At 45.3% G+C, this 17,210-nt stretch overlaps 1 protein-coding gene across 1 annotated transcript; it reads left to right on the forward strand.

The window, feature by feature from the left end:
• Nucleotides 1–88: 88 nt before the first annotated feature.
• Nucleotides 89–15,277, forward strand: HDAC3 (histone deacetylase 3). Its single transcript, XM_046000327.1, has 15 exons — nt 89–212; nt 320–402; nt 1,739–1,881; nt 7,213–7,294; nt 7,425–7,481; nt 7,602–7,657; nt 8,032–8,165; nt 8,705–8,785; nt 9,161–9,234; nt 9,398–9,462; nt 10,496–10,585; nt 10,709–10,767; nt 11,058–11,137; nt 11,398–11,555; nt 14,626–15,277. Exons 1-15 carry the CDS (start codon nt 158–160, stop codon nt 14,693–14,695), a joined length of 1,287 nt encoding a protein of 428 aa, XP_045856283.1. The 5' UTR covers nt 89–157; the 3' UTR covers nt 14,696–15,277.
• Nucleotides 15,278–17,210: the final 1,933 nt, after the last annotated feature.

The following is a 17,210-nucleotide window of genomic DNA, read 5'->3' on the forward strand; positions in this document are numbered from 1 at the left end:
AGGGGCGGAACTCCGCAGGGGGCGTGGTCTTGGAGGCGGGGCCTGGGCTTCCCGGTTCCGCAGAGGCAGGCTGCGTGCTCACGCAGCACGTAGGAGTGGGGGTGGGGCAGGCGGCCGGGCGGGCGGCGGAGGCGCGGGGCCTGCTCCCGCCGGCACCATGGCCAAGACCGTGGCCTATTTCTACGACCCAGACGTGGGCAACTTCCACTATGGTGAGGGAGCAAGGCTGTACGCGAGGGGCTTCGGGACGCGGAGGTTTCGAGGCGGGGGCTAAAACTCCAGCGACGGGAACTGACGAACTCTCTTCTCCCACCCCCAGGAGCAGGGCACCCTATGAAGCCCCATCGCTTGGCATTGACCCATAGTTTGGTGTTGCACTACGGTCTCTATAAGAAGATGATCGTGAGTCTCCCCATCGCTGCTGGGTATTGAGGGTGCGGGCGAGCTGTGTGGCCCTAGGATAGGTGGGCTGCCCTAAATGCACCCCGTGCGACCCACCCTTGGGGTGGGGGGCAGGGTGGATGGAAGCAGCCAGGACCACCCGCCATCAGCAGAGTGTTGGTGGGTGTGTCCACCGACTTAATGGAAATTATTTTTTCACCTTAGGTCGGCCACCCTTTGACCTCAGGTAGATCAACCTCGGGCCTATGGTTAGGGTGGCGTGGGGGGGGTTTGAAGAGAGAAAGTGTTTCCTCCCCAGCGTCTTAGGATGTGGGCAGTGCTGTGGCTTCAGGAGAGAGGAGATGGATCACTTCATCTGGATGTGAGGTGTTCCCACCGCAGTTCTCACCCTTTCTCTGCCACCTCTCGCCACCTCCAAGGAGCTAGAGCTCCAGGGAGGACTCTGTAGCCCCGTGTGCAAATGTGTATGTGTGTGTGGAAGAGAGCGGGAAATGTCCTATGTACTTCCCTATCAACTTAGAATATCCCCCACAGGGTTCTACTTAATTGCTACCCAATCCTCCATCTCCCAGATACATACACGGGGGTGGACAATCCCCAACTTGGAATGTATAGTTGTGATATCACACCGATTTTAACAGTTAAGCTCAGCCCACATGCGTCACAAGGGGAGTTAGTCAACAATATGAATGAGTGTTGTCCACTTGTTTGTGCTGAGGCGCAGACAAGTGAATTAGCTACAGAAAAGACTAAGTTGATGTTAGTGCATGAATCTATGACTCCCTTGAAATTGTTTGCTGGTATGTACCCATGTGCATTTTCTGGGGAGAGAAGCTTTTTGTTCTTTCCCAGTTTCTAAAGAAGTGTGTGAAATTCTCCAAAAGGTAGTAAGTCTCTAGCTTAGCACTGTGGCTCTCCCGGGTTTTGATTAAAAGGTTGTCATATATCCCATATTATTTAACTCTAAAATTAAGAATTCAGAGAAGAGAGAGGATAGAATCAGAGGCAGGGGGAGGAGATGAGTATGGAAAGAATAAAAAATAGGTGGATAAAGGCTCAAGATTGAGAAAAGGTGGGAAAGATTGGGCTGGAAGTGGGAAGGAGAAGGCAAGTGCACTGGTCTTTAGGAGGCTTGATCATAGTACCCCACGTGGCTCATCAGAGCCTCTCTTCTTCACTGACCTTTGCTTTGTAGAATAACAAGGATTGGAGGGGTAAAGGGACTGCTGATGTGTGTGGATGTGGACAGTCTATGGGGCTGGGTTCAGTGTGGGCAGTCTCAACCTGATGAATGGGACTGATCTCGCCGGGATTCACCTTATGTTTCCATCCCGAGGTGTTCAAGCCATACCAGGCCTCCCAGCATGACATGTGCCGCTTTCACTCTGAGGACTACATCGACTTCTTGCAGAGAGTCAGCCCCACCAATATGCAAGGCTTCACCAAGAGCCTTAATGCCTTCAACGTGGGCGATGACTGGTGAGGGGAGAACTGGGATTTTTAATGCCAGACATTTCAAGGAGAACATTTGAGTGAGGTCTTGTGGCAGCAGTGGGAACATATGAAGGGGGTCTGTTTGTCAGTGAATCATCATTTACTTATTTGTTTATTCAACAAATAATGGCCGTTTGCTCTAGGCCAGGCCCTGTGCTAATTGCTGGCAATGCAGTGATACATAACAACAAAATTTAATATTACCGTTGTGCTAAGTCCTGTGAAGGAGAGATATGTGGCTGACTGAGAGTATATACGCAGAATTACCCATCTTGGGAGTGGGCTGGTTACTAGAGGCTGGAGGAAGTAATGAAGGTTGAGGGGAGATCTGAAGAAAGAGTAGGAGATAATTAGATGAAAGGTAGTTGGGCAGATAGGTGGTGAGGGCAGAAATATTGTGGAAATTAGGGACAACATGTGCTGAGGGTCTGTCAGAGGTTGGTGTGTCCCTCATTTGAGGAACAGAAAAAAGGTCATTCACTGAATATGAAAAGAAAAGTAATCTGAATCGAGGCTACAGAGATGGGCAGGGCCTTTAAAAATTAAATAGCCTTGTGATGAATCGGGGCTCTTATTCCTAGAGGAGAGGAAAATTATCAAAGTGTTCCAAAAGCAAGAGAGTGATTTACATTGAGGAAGGTTTACACTGAGCTGAATCATATGAAAAAGACTCAGAGTTGGGCCCTGTGGGGAAGGGAACAGATAACAAAGATAAGCCATTATCCTTGTTTACATTCTCATATATATTCATGAAAACATAGCAATCATAACAGCTACCATTTACTCAATTTATTTTTAGACTTTTTTTAAGGAAAATTTCAAACATTTCTGAAAAAATAGTACAGTGAATTCCCACGTATCCTTTACCACCTGTAACGTTTATGAGCATATAGCCAGTCTTGCTTCATCTGCATCCCAGATTATTTTAGTTTGGGTGTTTTTTGGTTTTTTGGTTTTTTTTGGAGGGAGGGGGCAAGCCATCGGGGGCAGGGCGGCAGGGATGCAGAGGGAGAGGGAGAGAGAGAATCTTAAGCAGGGTCCATGCCCAGCTTGGAGCCCAGTAAGGACATGGGCAGGCACAGGGCTTGACGCCAGCTGGATCTCACCACGCTGAGATCATGACCTGAGTAGAAATTAGGAGTCCAATGCTTAACTGACTGAGCCACCCAAGAGCCCCTGCATCTCAGATTATTTTAAAGTAAATCCCAGATGTCACATTTTTTACCTGCAAATATTTTACTGTGTGTCTCTAAATGATATTCTTAAAAACAAACATGCACACATACACACATTGTCATTATCACACCTAAAAAACTAATTCCTTAATACCATCATATTTGCAATCAGTATTCAGATTTCTCTGTCTCCTAATTTTTTCTTTTTTGCAGTTGATGTATTTAGGATCTAAATAAGGCCCATACGTTGTATTTGGTTGAACGTCTCTTAAGGTTTTTAAATCTCTACTGTTTCCTTCTCTAACTTGAATTTCTTCCTTTTTTTTTTTTTTTTTAAGGTTTTATTTATTTATATGAGATACAGGTAGTGGGTGAGAGAGAGAGAGTGCGCAGCGGATGGAGGGGCAGAGAGAGAGGGAAAAGCAGACTCCCCTTGAGCAGGGTGCCTAATGTGGGGCTTAATCCCAGAGCCCTGGGGTCATGTCATGAGCCAAAGGCAGATGTTTAATTGACTGAGCCATCCACGTGTCCCTGTACCTTGAATTTATTTCTTAAAGAAACCAGGTTGTTGGTCCTATAGAGTTTCCTCTAACAGCTACTCCTGAGTGCTTGCACCGTTGTGCTGAGGTTTGCTGGTATATCCACTTCATTCTTACAGCAACAGTGAGATATAATAGTCCTTTGCCTTAATTTAGGCATAAAACCAAAATTTGAGATTTAGGTAACTAACCAGAATTAACAAAACTGAACAGTCGAGGTGGCAGGATTCAGATCCAGAGACCTGGTTTTTATTTATTTTGAATTTATTCTATTTATTTCAGTTTTTTAAAAAATTTATTTATTTGAGGGCACCTGGGTGGCTCAGTGGGTTAAGCCTCTGCCTTCAGCTCAGGTCATGATCTCAGGGTCCTGGGATTGAGCCCCATGTCGGGCTCCCTGCCCAGCGGGGATCCTGCTTTCCCCCCTCTCTGTCTGCCTCTCTGCCTAATTGTAATCCCTCCCTCTGTCAAATAAATAAATATATTTAAAAAAAAATTTAATTATTTGATAGAGCAGGAGCATACAAGCAGGGGGAGCGGCAGAGGGAGGGGGAGAAGCAGGCCCCCCACTAAGCAGGGAACCCCATGTGGGGCTTGATCCCAGGACTCTGGGATTAGCACTCAAGCCAAAGGCAGTTGTCTAACCAACTGAGCCACTCAGACACCACCCCCAGAGCCTTGGTTTTTAAACACTACACTGTTTCCCTGAAAGATCCTACTGATGGAAGCACTTCGAGCTGGAAGATAGAATGCTGGCATTGAGCACCTTCCCAGGCTTATCCCATACCCTTGTTTTCACAGAATGCCTTCCTGGAATGCCCTTTGTTCCTCATTCAACCTCTCCAAGGCCTTCCTGGCCTTCATACCACCTTCAAAGTTCGCACCACTGAGCCTTTTTATTTTTTTTAAATTAAGATTTTTATTTATTTATTTGACAGAGAGAGATCACAAGTAAGCAGAGAGGCAGGCAAACAGAGAGGGGGAAGCAGGCTCCCTGCTGAGCAGAGAACCCGATATGGGTCTCCATCCCAGGACCCTGAGATTATGACCTGAGCCAAAAGCAGAGGCTTAACCCACTGAGCCACCCAAGCACCCCCCACTGAACCTTTCTTGACCACACGTGGCGCAGAGATCTGTCTGTACACATTGCACTAGTCATTTGGTGTTTAGTTGCTTACTGTCTTAGGGGATTTCTTGTTTTTTGTTGTTGTTATTGCTGCTACTGTTGTTTCTGAGCTCACTTTACAGGTGTGGGAATGCAGAGTCAGCCCTAAGCCCCAGCTGGGGCTCTATAAGTGCTTTGTGCATTTAGGGAATACTACCACTCAGCCCTTGGCACCTCATCAGTTGTACTGTTAGACTTAAGCTACAGTCATGGTTATCTCTGTATTTCAGATGAGAATCAGGGATTTTCCCTTTTAATTTATTTTTGATTGTTTTCAAATTAATCTAATATAAAAAGCTCAATTATACTGCAAGGCTTTCAATGGGGAGAAAAAAAAAGTCCCAGATCTGTGCCTCCCACTCATAAATCCCTCTCCCTAGGGGCAGCCACTTTCAGCTCATTTAGCTATTTCTTCTGGTATTTATCTTTGGGTTTCAAAGCAATGACACTAATCTACTGTTACTAATAATCTGTAATACTTAAGTAATGCCTACTCTGTGTCAGGTAGCATTTTAAATGCTTCAGAGGCATTAGGTCATTTAATCTCATCAGTCTCTGTGAATCAGGGTCTCTTATTGCCTCCTTTGACAGATGAGGACTCTTAGGCACAGAAATTATAAACAGCTTATCTAGTCTCATGATCATTGGTAGGTGTTAAAAAGTCAGGCTTGAGGGGTACCTGGGTGGCTGAGTTGTTAAGCGGCTACCTTGGGCTTGGGTCCTGGGATTGATCCCCATATTGGGCTCCCTCCTTGGTGAGGAGCCTGCTTCTCCCTGTCTGCTGCTTCCCCTCCTTGTGTTTTCTCTCTCTGTCAGGTAAATAAATAAAATCTTAAAAAAAAAAAAAAAAAAAAAAAAGAGCCACGCTTGAATTTAGGTAATCTGGCTCTAGAATCTGGGCTCTTAAATCAAGCTGCCATATTATCCTGTCTCTTATAATATGCTTGTGTTGCTCTTTTTCCACTTTTCAACTTCAATCATTGCCTATAAAGCCCTTAGTATGGGAAATTAGCATTTGGTCTCCTCATACTATCATCCTGGCTTGCCCTCCTATCCCAGCCTCACAATATAGTTAGATCACAATTTTTATTAAATAAGTATTCTATGTTTGTATTGTTAGAATCTTGAAAAATTCACTTACTATAGAGTCTAATAAATAGTATACTGTGGTTTAGTCTTACTTCCTGTATATCTTTTTGTTTTTCCTAGAGTTGATAATTGCATTGTTTTTTCATTTGCTTAGTTTTCTAGGTATTAATCATTAATCCTTCCCAGAACCTTTGAGAAACTATAAAACTCTCTATAGCTTTCTTTATCACATGGTCAAATGTGTCAGCTGCACCATTTTCTACTTTTGAGACTTAAAAGTAAAAATCTTTTAAGCTTTTCCTTTTTCATAAGTTAAGTTTTTGAAGGTATAATTTGCATGCAGTAAAATTCACCCGTTTTAGGTGTGCAGTTTGAGAGTTTTGATAGTATGTATCAAAGTATAGATTATTTCCATTTTCCCACAGAGGGCTCTTTTGCCCTTTTATAGTCAATGTCTTCTCTTCAGCTTACCTCTAGGTGACAACTGATCTGAGATCTGTCTCTATATTATGTTTTTTCCAGAGTTTATATAAATGGAGCTTTATAGTATATAATCTTTTGTATCTGGCTTCAGGCCTCTCCTTTTTACAAAAAAGAAGATGGTAATAATTATAATTAATATTTATCAATGTGTAGAATACCAGGTACCACATACTGTGTTAACTGTGTTAAAGGCTTTCTGTGGATTATCATTATTACTATTTCAGGTATATAGGGATGTAGCTCTTGCTTAAAAATGTGACTCTTTTTTTAAAAAATATTTTATATATTTATTTGACAGAGAGAGCGAGTGTGTACAAGCAGTGTATGGGGGGAGTGGCAGGCAGAGGGAGAGGGAGAAGTAGGCTCCCTGCTGAGCAAGGAGCCTGATGTGGGGCTTGATCCCAGGAGCTTGGGATCATGACCTGAGCTGAAGGAAGACAGTTAACCAACTGAGCCACCCAGGCACCTCAAAAACGTGTGACTCTGAAAGAATGTTATTGAACATTGTGTTAAAATATGAAATGCATAAAAGAACATTGAAAAAGAAACAAAGTTTATGTTCCCTCTCAAATTATTTCTTTTATGGCATGTGTTCTTAAGTACCTAGAAGCTGCCTACTTTTCTTTGCAACCAGGCTACAAACTCCCTGACAGAGTGAAATGCTTTTTTACTTCCCATCCAGTGCCTTACACAGGGCTTGGTATACAGTCCAAAATATTTGTTGAATAAATTTGCAGATAACTTAGGTATATAGGGACTAGGAGTTTATTGAACAATGGAGGTTGGAGGGGTTTGGACTCAGGGGAGAGGTGTAGGAAGGGTCTAGACAGTAGGAAGGGCTCTGACTTGCTTCTCTTTCCTGCAGCCCAGTGTTTCCCGGGCTCTTTGAGTTCTGTTCCCGTTACACAGGCGCATCTCTGCAAGGAGCAACCCAGCTGAACAACAAGGTGACTGTGGCCCTGAGTCCTGTTCTTCCTTTGGTGTGGGTCCTTCTAACCAAAGGCCTTAACCCTGACCTTGAGCTTCCAGCTTTGTGAGTGGGCAAGGAGGACTGTGAGTTGGGTGTTTGTTTTTCAGATCTGTGATATTGCCATTAACTGGGCTGGTGGTTTGCACCATGCCAAGAAGTTTGAGGTGAGTGAGGAGTTGATGGGGGAGACAATGACTGCCCTAGTGTGGGTGGTCAGGATGACACCAGGGGGCAGCTGGGGAGAAGAATCGTTACTGCATTGTAAGATCACTGTCTCACCACAGGCTTCTGGCTTCTGCTATGTCAATGACATTGTGATTGGCATCCTGGAGCTGCTCAAGTAAGTAGCCTGGAAGGAGATGGAGGGACTTATGAGACCCATGGCCGAGGCGGTATCCCACACTGTGCTGGCTGTGACCCGTTCCTCAGCCCCACACTAGCTTCTCCACCGTTCTTAATGCTTTACTCAGACTACTTTCCCATGCCCTGCTGCACACTCCCTCCTGCCTGCTCACATTTCAGTCTTCTCTACACATCCCTCTCCTGTCCCTGCTTCCAGGCTGGAGTCCAGAGTTGCCCGTAGGGAACTGGTGGTATTAGGTTTCAGGTGACTTGGGCTTCATAATTCCAAACCTTGTTTTGGGAGTTGTGGGTTGGGGGTTTTCTTGCTGGGGTTCCCCTCTGCCTCAGACGCTGGCTTGGCTCTCATCCCAGGTACCACCCTCGGGTGCTCTACATTGATATCGACATCCACCATGGTGATGGAGTTCAGGAAGCCTTCTACCTCACTGACCGGGTGATGACAGTCTCCTTCCACAAATATGGGAACTACTTCTTTCCTGGCACAGGTATGGGAGTAGGGATGATCATCCCCTTCACACCTTCAGCTCTTTGCCATGACAGCCTCCTGCTCAGCCTTCAGGTCTTGGTTCAAGTGGCTTCTCCTCAGAGAGGTCCATCCTGACCACTGCAGTTAAAGTAATCCCTCCTTCCCTATTACTCTGTCATGTCACTATGCTTGCTTCTCTCAGAGCACTCACTGCTGTTTGTATATATGGCAGTATTTTGTTCTGTTTCCTGTCTCCCTTATCATGCCCATCCCCCAGGAGTATAAGCTTGGTGGGATTTCATTCATTTCGTTAGTTCTCTCTATTGTTGTAGCCCCAGTGCCTGATGCACAGGTTGGCTCATAGTAGGCCCTCAAAAATTATTTGCTGAATGAATGCAAGCCACAAGAGATGAAGTGTCTCTAGAGAGTGTGTGGTGGATGTACACAGATGTAGTGAGAGGCCCTCGATGTACAGATTGAAGTTGAAGTAGGTGGCTACTTCACAGGTGGCTGTCCCCTGTGTATAGCTCCTACCCCCTACTCTCCACTTGCCTATAGGTGATATGTATGAAGTTGGAGCAGAGAGTGGTCGCTACTACTGTCTCAATGTGCCTTTGCGGGATGGCATCGATGACCAGAGTAAGTATCGAGGTCGTTTCCCTGCTTACTAGGCCTCTTCTTCCTCCTTGAATTAACCTCTTCTGCCTGGTATTGTCTACTGTTGGGCCAGGTGTCCTTAAGGATGAATGGCCTTCAGAGGGACCATGAACCCCCCGGAAATTGTATGCAACATATTCATGTGTATGTGCATTTTTTTCTGGGACACGGATCATTAGCTTCCATCAGTCACTCAAAATGGTCTGGGACCCCATCCAGAAGCTTAGAACCAATGATTTGGTTCTTTGGGTTGCCCCTTTTCCTGGGCTACATGCTCTCTCAACCCCTTTTTTCCTTTTGTTCCCTGTCTCCCCATCCCCTTGGGGTGCCAGGTGCCCATCTTTGGCCCTCTCCCAGGTTACAAGCACCTTTTCCAGCCAGTTATCAACCAGGTGGTGGACTTCTACCAACCCACATGCATTGTGCTCCAGGTAATTCTGCTGGTGCTTTTTCAAGAGGGCTCTGCCTGGGCTTAGGGGAATAGAGCGGTGAGGAGGATAGCCCCTGTGTTTGTCGGGGAACAGAAGTGAAGGACATCTGGGTCGTTCTGATCAGTCATCTCACTGCAGCTGCCTGGGGTTTTGCTTTTCACAGTGTGGAGCTGACTCCCTGGGCTGTGATCGTTTGGGCTGCTTCAACCTCAGCATTCGAGGACATGGGTGAGACCTGCTCTCCTCTGCCCCTGGTTTTCAAGTGGCTTTGGGCCTCAGTATGTGGAATGGGGGTAGTTGGGGAATGGGCCATAGGAAGACTAGAAAGAGAGAGTCACTCCCAAGCAATGAGAAGGGTCTATGCAGAGGAACTAAGATAGGAAAGAACTGGTGTAGCCAGCCAGAAGATGAAGTCAGAGTGGGGAGGCAAGATCACAGGGAGCAGCCTGGAGGTGGTTTGACGGGAGGCCCAAAAGGTCGGCAGTGATGAGGTCATGCAGAGCCCTTAAACCCTGGTAAGAAGTCTGGATTGTATTTCAAATATGATGGGAAACTGTGGGAAGGTTTTAAACAGGGAAATGACACGATCCAGTTGATTTTTTTTAAGCTCTTATTTATTTGAGAGAAAGAGAATGAGAGACAGAGAGTGAGAGAGGAGAGGTCAGAGGGAGAAGCAGACTTCCTGCCTATCAGGGAGCCTGATGCAGGACTTGATCCCAGGACTCCAGGATCATGACCTGAGCTGAAGGCAGTTGCTTAACCAACTGAGCCACTCAGGTGCCCCCAATTGATGTTTGAAAGCGACTGCTCTTACTGCCGAAAGGAGGAAGGCTTGCGGGTGGGGTGGGGGACAGGAGTGGAAGTGTAAGGCCAGTTAGGAACGTGTTGGTATTGCCCAGGCGGCAGATGTCGTGCCTGGGCCTAGGTGGAGGAGGTGGCCAGTGAGAAGTAGGTGATGGGAGTTGTATTGTGGAGGCTGGAACTGACAGCACTGGTACTTGTTGATTAACAGATGAAGGGCCAGGGTGGATGTTGAGCTGGAGAGAGGTGGGAACGCACTGTGTGTTTCAGTTTTTACTGAGACACACCATATAGACAATAAAGTACACATATCTCAAGGGTATAACTCGATGAATTTCACTACCTAGATCAAGATTATGGCTTCTCTAGTTCCATTCTGCCCTTTCGAGGCAATACCTAGAGACGTATACTTTGCATTTTGATTACTTCCTCCAGCCATTCCTCTGGTTCCTTCTAACAGGGAATGTGTCGAATATGTCAAGAGCTTCAATATCCCTCTACTGGTGCTAGGTGGTGGTGGCTATACTGTCCGAAATGTTGCCCGCTGCTGGTGAGCATGCTCCCTGGTTTTCCTTCTCCCCCTTGTCCTATGCGAGTTGGTGAGTTGGGGGCTCCCTGAGAGGGCTGGAGGGCCCATTTGCTCAGCCTAGCCCACTCTGCTGTTTGGTTTCAGGACATATGAAACGTCACTGCTGGTAGAAGAAGCCATTAGTGAGGAGCTTCCCTATAGTGGTAAGGACCACTCTCTGATAACCCACAGCAGGAGGCATTCTCAGAAGACCCCCAGAATGGCATAATTTGAAGGCAGATGGGAATTAAAAATTTTTTCTTTTTATTACAGATAGGAAATTTGACACTCTAGGAGCCCTGCAGACTAAATCGCTGAGTTCAGAGCAGGGAAAAGATTAGACAGCTATTATGCAGGGGGTTTGGATGGGAAGGAAATAGATTGGGAAGTCTTGGGATCTGGTTGTCTCTGTCTGAGCCATGCCTTCTCTTCTAATCTCCCTTTCCCCACTTAGAGTATTTCGAGTACTTTGCCCCAGACTTCACACTCCATCCAGATGTCAGCACGCGCATCGAGAATCAGAACTCACGTCAGGTAGCAGCTGAACCCAAAATGATGAACCCAGGGGTGGGGAGGTCCGAGGAGAGGTTCAGGATGTGGGGAAACTGGAGAAACCAGAGAAGAGAAAAAAGTTCTCAGCTACCACTGTCACTGTTATCAGCTAAGACACAGCCCAGGTTGAAGTAGAGGCAATCGGACTGGGGGGATTAGTACTAGGATCGTAAGGGTGGGAGTCAGCTAGAAGGGTGGATGCTCTGGGAATCACTCACTCTGTATTCCAAATCCCCAACCAGTATTTGGACCAGATCCGCCAGACAATCTTTGAAAACCTGAAGATGCTGAACCATGCACCCAGCGTCCAGATTCATGATGTGCCTGCAGACCTCCTAACCTATGACAGGACTGACGAGGCTGATGCAGAGGAGAGGGGTCCTGAGGAGAACTACACCAGGTCTGGGGCAGTGACTTGAGAGCAGGAGTTTCCAGCAGGCTTGTCGGGGAAGTTAAGAGGGAAAAAGTACATTAGAAGGCATTAGCTTAATCATCCCTGGCTTACTTCCCTTGGGATGCCTGCCCTTTGCTCTTTTGTAATTTCCCACTCTTTCTGTATGTGTGATTGTGCCATAAATAAGTAACATATTTATTGTCAGAATTTTAAACAGCACCAAAATAATGTTAAGCTTGCATTCACACGATCCTAGACCAGTTCCACAAAGTAACCACTATTAATAGTTTGATTTATATCTTTTCAAATAGACTTTTTCAGTAGGGTTTAAGTATACTCTTCAGCATGCGCATAGGAACACAAATATACATATACATGCATTCTTAGAGCTTGTGCATCTTTTTTTTTAAATGCAGTTTGGATCTATACTGGTTGCTTTACAATTTATAACTGGTTCTTTTTTTTTTAATAAGATTTTAAGTATTTATTTGACACAGAGAGAGAGATCACAGGTAGGCAGAGAGGCAGGCAGAGAGAGAGGGGAAAGTAGGTTCCCTGCTGAGCAGAGGCCGATGTGAGGCTCGATCCCAGGACCCTGAGATCATGACCTGAGCTGAAGGCAGAGGCTTATAACTCACTGAGCCACCCAGGCACCCCTGGTTCTTTTTTTTTAAACAGTGTATTTTTCCATGTGATTATATATAATCTGCTTCATTATTTTATCAGCTGCATAATATTCCATCATGTGGCTGTAGCATAATTTAAGTACCATAGATGGCATTTGTATTATTTCCCATTTTTTTATCCTAACGAAGATGTGGCCCTGAACCCCCTTCCATATATATATATATATATATATGTCTTTGCATGCTGTATGAGTGAGTTAGATTCCCAGAATTGTTTCTACTTAGGTCAAAGGCTGTGTGCACTAAAATTTTTGGTATATGCTGCCAAATTGCCTTCCAAACAATCTGTAAGGGTTTATAGTCTTTCCAGCATTTTACTGGCTCCTTCCAGGTTCGGAGCACTACAAGTCACTGCTCACATACTGCTGTTTAAGGCCCTTTGATTTCTTTCCTCTGTTCATTTTTTTCAGATACAATAATTACATTACGGTTATTTTTTTTTAATCTTTATTTTTCTGAGATATATACTTAAATACAGATGCATTGAATTAGGAAAAAAAGAGATTCGGGTAGAGGTGTTTTTTTTTTTTTTAATCCCAGAATAGGCTTTTCTGAAAAATGAAGGGAAAAGACAGCAGAACACAGAAGTGGAGAAACAGATGCACTTAATGGAGAACAGATACCCTTACGTGGCTGAGGGATAACCACAGCTGGACACTTGCACCTCCCACGCACTGTTAGAGGTTTGAGCTGACTCTGCTGCAGAGTCACATGGCCTTCTCAGACCCTTCCAGGATCTGCTTCTCTGTATTAGAGGTCAGCTTCCATAACTCTCCTTTAGGCCCGAGTTTTATTGCTTGGACCTTCGGGACTAGTCCACTTCTCCTCCACGAACACCGCCTTATTCCCACTCCTGGTTGAGGAAGTATCTGAAAATCTGGCCTCAGGATTCCTTTTTAATGTCTCACCGCCTTGTCTCCTCTTTGTCAACTTCTCCAGATCTCTGAAGCTTGACTTCTAGAAATTGATTTTATTAAAAACCTGCTTTAAGTTACTCCTTTTGGTTGAGTTTGGCTTTTTCATCTCTGGTTCTAGGCTGGAATCTGGGCCTAATGTCTGTACAATACCACCCCCTCTCAAGAGCCAGCAGTAGCTCTTCCTGCCCTAAGCCCTCCCTCCCTGTCAGACTACCCACCAAGTTCCTGTTCTTTGATGCCTATAGCTCCAACTTGCATATCACTTGCAGAGTAGTAATAAGAGGAGTTACGACTTTCTGTGGGTTTGCTAAGAACCAGACTCAGTACTAAATGCTTTATTTTAAAACGTACATACCATTATGTCATCATTCTGCTGTCTTCAGACAACCCTGAGAGGTGGCTGTTAACATTCAGTTACTGGAGGAGGAATCTAAGGCTCAGAGAGGTTAAGTAACTTGCCAGACATCCTAAGGCTAGTTAAATACCAGGGCTGAGAGTCAAACCTGAGTCTCTGACTCAACACCTCCATACCTGAGGTAGTTACTCAGAAGTAACTGAGACATTGCTTACCAGGCATATAGGGCCTTTCCTGACTTTGTTCCCCAGCTTCTCTTTGATGATTTTCTCCCTTCTTTCTTAGTTATCAGCTGTGGGCAAGGTAATTCGGTTTTCTGTGTTTTCCCAGAGAGGAGTTTTCCAAAAAGAAAGAAATGAGTATTGAGTACTTACTGGGCACTGTGTTGCTTTCACATCCCTTCACTTGCTTCTCTGCTTACAATTCTCCTTTCCATTGCTCTTAGAACAAAACCCCATTCTCTGATCATGGCTTTAAAGATGTGCTGGTGCTTGCCTGTGTCTGTGGTCTCATCTGTAACTACTCTTCTCCCTGCACACGGCTCTCCACCATCCTAGCCTCATGCTCCTCCTCGAATACATCAGTCTCCCTCCACCTGATAACTCTGTATTTGGCTTTCTTGCAGCTCGGAATGGGCTTCCTGAGATCTCTGCCTGGCCAGCCCCTTCTCAGACTTGAAGTCTTACCTTCCTAGAACAGCTGTCTCTAATAATTCTGCCTGGAATGTGCCCTTTCCCCCCCTTCACTCTTGGTCACGTCCCTTTATTTCATTGTGTCAGGGCACTTGCCACCATGGGAAATTATCATCTTTATTTATTGACTTTGTTAGTTATCTTGTTTATTCAGTAAGTTTATTGAGGATAGACAGAAATTTTATCCAGCTTATTATCTACCATATCACTGTGGCTTATGATGGTGGCTGGCATGGAGTGTCACTCCATAAATGTCTATTTAGACTGCATGAATGGATGGGATGGATAGTGACCAGTATCTGCCAATAGGAGAAGAGTGCTTCCTGTATTAAAGGGGCCTAGGAAGTGGTTCCAGAGAGGGTAGCTGTGTGGGAGAAGGTGAGAACTTGGAGAATAGGACCCTGATTTGTTTCCCTTGCTTTGCAGGCCAGAGGCACCCAACGAGTTCTATGATGGAGACCATGACAATGACAAGGAAAGCGACGTGGAAATTTAAGAGCAGCTGGGCTTGCTCTGTCCTGAGGAATTCCTTTTTACCTCTTGCTTGGGCAGGAGGGAAAAGATGTGGCACCCCCAGCCCTGATGGTCACCTTCTGGGCTTTTACCAGTGCTGGAAGAGGGTTTGGAGACCACATCTGGTATTTGAACCAATGTCCCCTTTCCTCTTCTTCCCAAGGCCTGACAATGGTACTTATTAGGGATCAGACAGGGACAAGGATAACTTCCTCTAGGATATCCTGGGCAGTGGGCCCTAGAGGCCAGTCCCTGCCATTTTGGCTCCCTTACTCCTTCCCTGCTTCCCTCCAACCCGGAGACTTTTAGGGATGAAGTTGTAGGCAGGGCTGACGTTGCCTCTGACTTTCTTCTTCCCTGGGTTCTCGTACTGCAGGCCTTGTTTCCAGGGCAGGTGAAGAGCGAGGGATTTTAGTGGGCTCTGGCTCCCTAACACCTTAACCCCAGATGATGGGAAGTACGGTTTTGAGTCGGGGAGGATGTGAAAATATCCTATTCTAACTTTTGGCTATATGTCCATTTTACCACTGTTTTTATCCAATAAACCAAATTGGTATTTTTTGTACCTTTTGCCTTCCTGGGAATATTCTTAATTCTTGCTAGCCAACTGTGTGTGAAAGGAGGAGGAGCGGGGGTAATGATGTATATAATAAAAATCATAGTTAACATTCATTCAGCACTTATTTTAGGCCCTGTGTATGCATTCTACATGGATTGTGTTACTCATATATAAGGGGTTAATAGAGCATTGTAATTATCAGTTAGAGAAACCTGGGCAGATTACTGGCTTAAGAGCTGGAGGAGAAGATGAGTTCAGGTTTTTGAACCTGGGTGTTTGAAATGGTGATGCTAGTTGGTGAAGATCTACTGGGATAAAAGATGTCAAGTGCTTATCACTGTGCCTGACATAAGTAGTTCCTCATTATTTTAATGTCTGTGTGAAGAGCGATGGTAGATACTATAGTAGCCGCAAATGTGGACCTTTCCCTAGAGCAGTCTACAATCCAGTAAAGAGTGAGATAAAGTGTTATAGAGGAGGTAGACAGTGGTATGAGAAGGAAGAGTGATAGATGGATCACTCCTTACATGCTTTGATCCTGTCTGTCTGTCAGTACTCTAGCTAGAAAGTATGTAGTTTTTGAGCTGTTTTGGACAAACTGAGTTTGAAGGGTGGGCTCGACAGTTCTTTGCAATTGCCCCCAGGCGATTAGAAAGTGGAATGCAAGAGATGAAGGCCAGCTTTCTGAGCCAGCCAGCATTGGAGAGTCCCTGTAATATCCCAGGCTCTAGCCTGATCGTCAGGGTCTCAGAGTTGTTGAGTCACTGACTCTGCCCTCCAGGAACATATATTTAAAATCTTTTTCCAGCTGCAGGTAAGATAATTAAGTCAATACTTTGAGGGCCTTCTGGGTGCCACATAACTTTACACAAGAGGAAGGATGTAGCTGGGAGAATGGATGAAATTAGGGACAAAGCAAGCTGGTCAATCAAAGAATACTCTTGGAGAACACCTGCTCTCTTCACTCAGGTTTGGTTTATGTCAGTAAGAAATCCTGGTCGAACAGGACTTCGCAGACTAACCCGGGTTTAAATTTTTGCCACTTGTATGTCCTTGGGCAAGTCACTGTAACTCTCAGAAGTCCAAATTTTCTATCTGTAAAATGGTGAAACTAGAGGAATCTGTTACATTGACAAGGTGAGGATTCAGTGAGGAAAAACAGATTTTTGTTTTTTAAGATTTTATTTATTGAGGGAACACAAGCAGGAGGAGTGGGGGAGGGAGAAGCAGGCTCCCTGCTGAGCAGGGACTCAATAAGGGACTGGATCCCAGGACCCTGGAATCATGACTAGAATCAAAGGCAGGTGTTTAATGACTGAGCCAACCCTCCCCCCCCCAAAAAAAAGTTTTACATAGTGCTGGGTTTAGAGCAAGTGCTTGGTAAATGGTAATTATTACTGTGTAATTATTATAATACAATATAATATGTATATATATAATATATATAATAATTATTACTGTGTAGTCACATGTTGGCAATAGTTTTTCAGATTAAAAAACAACTAGAAAATAGCAGACCTGCGATTCAAAAGCAGGTAATGTAACTCCAGGGCTAATTGAGTTCCAGTCTAGCACTTGCTCTGGACCAGGCTCTGTTTTGGGCACATAGCTTTCAATAAATGATAATTTTTTCATGTGCTCCACTGATAGTGCACACATAAAAACTGTATCATCCCTGAAAGACCGGCACTGGATTTTCGGCCGAGATGACACTCTCTCTTACTTGATTTTTGGTACAGATATTATCTTGGTCTAGGGTGTGAGAGGGTCTGGGCATTACAGCCACGTGGGCACTGCGTGGGAACGGGAAGGCTTGCGCCGCGCTGACCGCCAGGTGGCGCCATCCCGCGTTGAGGCCGCAGAGTTGCACCGCCCATAGAGCCCCCCCCACACGTGGGTCCGAATGGTTAGGCCCGCCGGGCAGGTAGCTTGCTTCCGC

This window comes from Meles meles, chromosome 3 (genome assembly GCF_922984935.1).
Source record: "Meles meles chromosome 3, mMelMel3.1 paternal haplotype, whole genome shotgun sequence".
NCBI lineage: Eukaryota > Metazoa > Chordata > Mammalia > Carnivora > Mustelidae > Meles > Meles meles.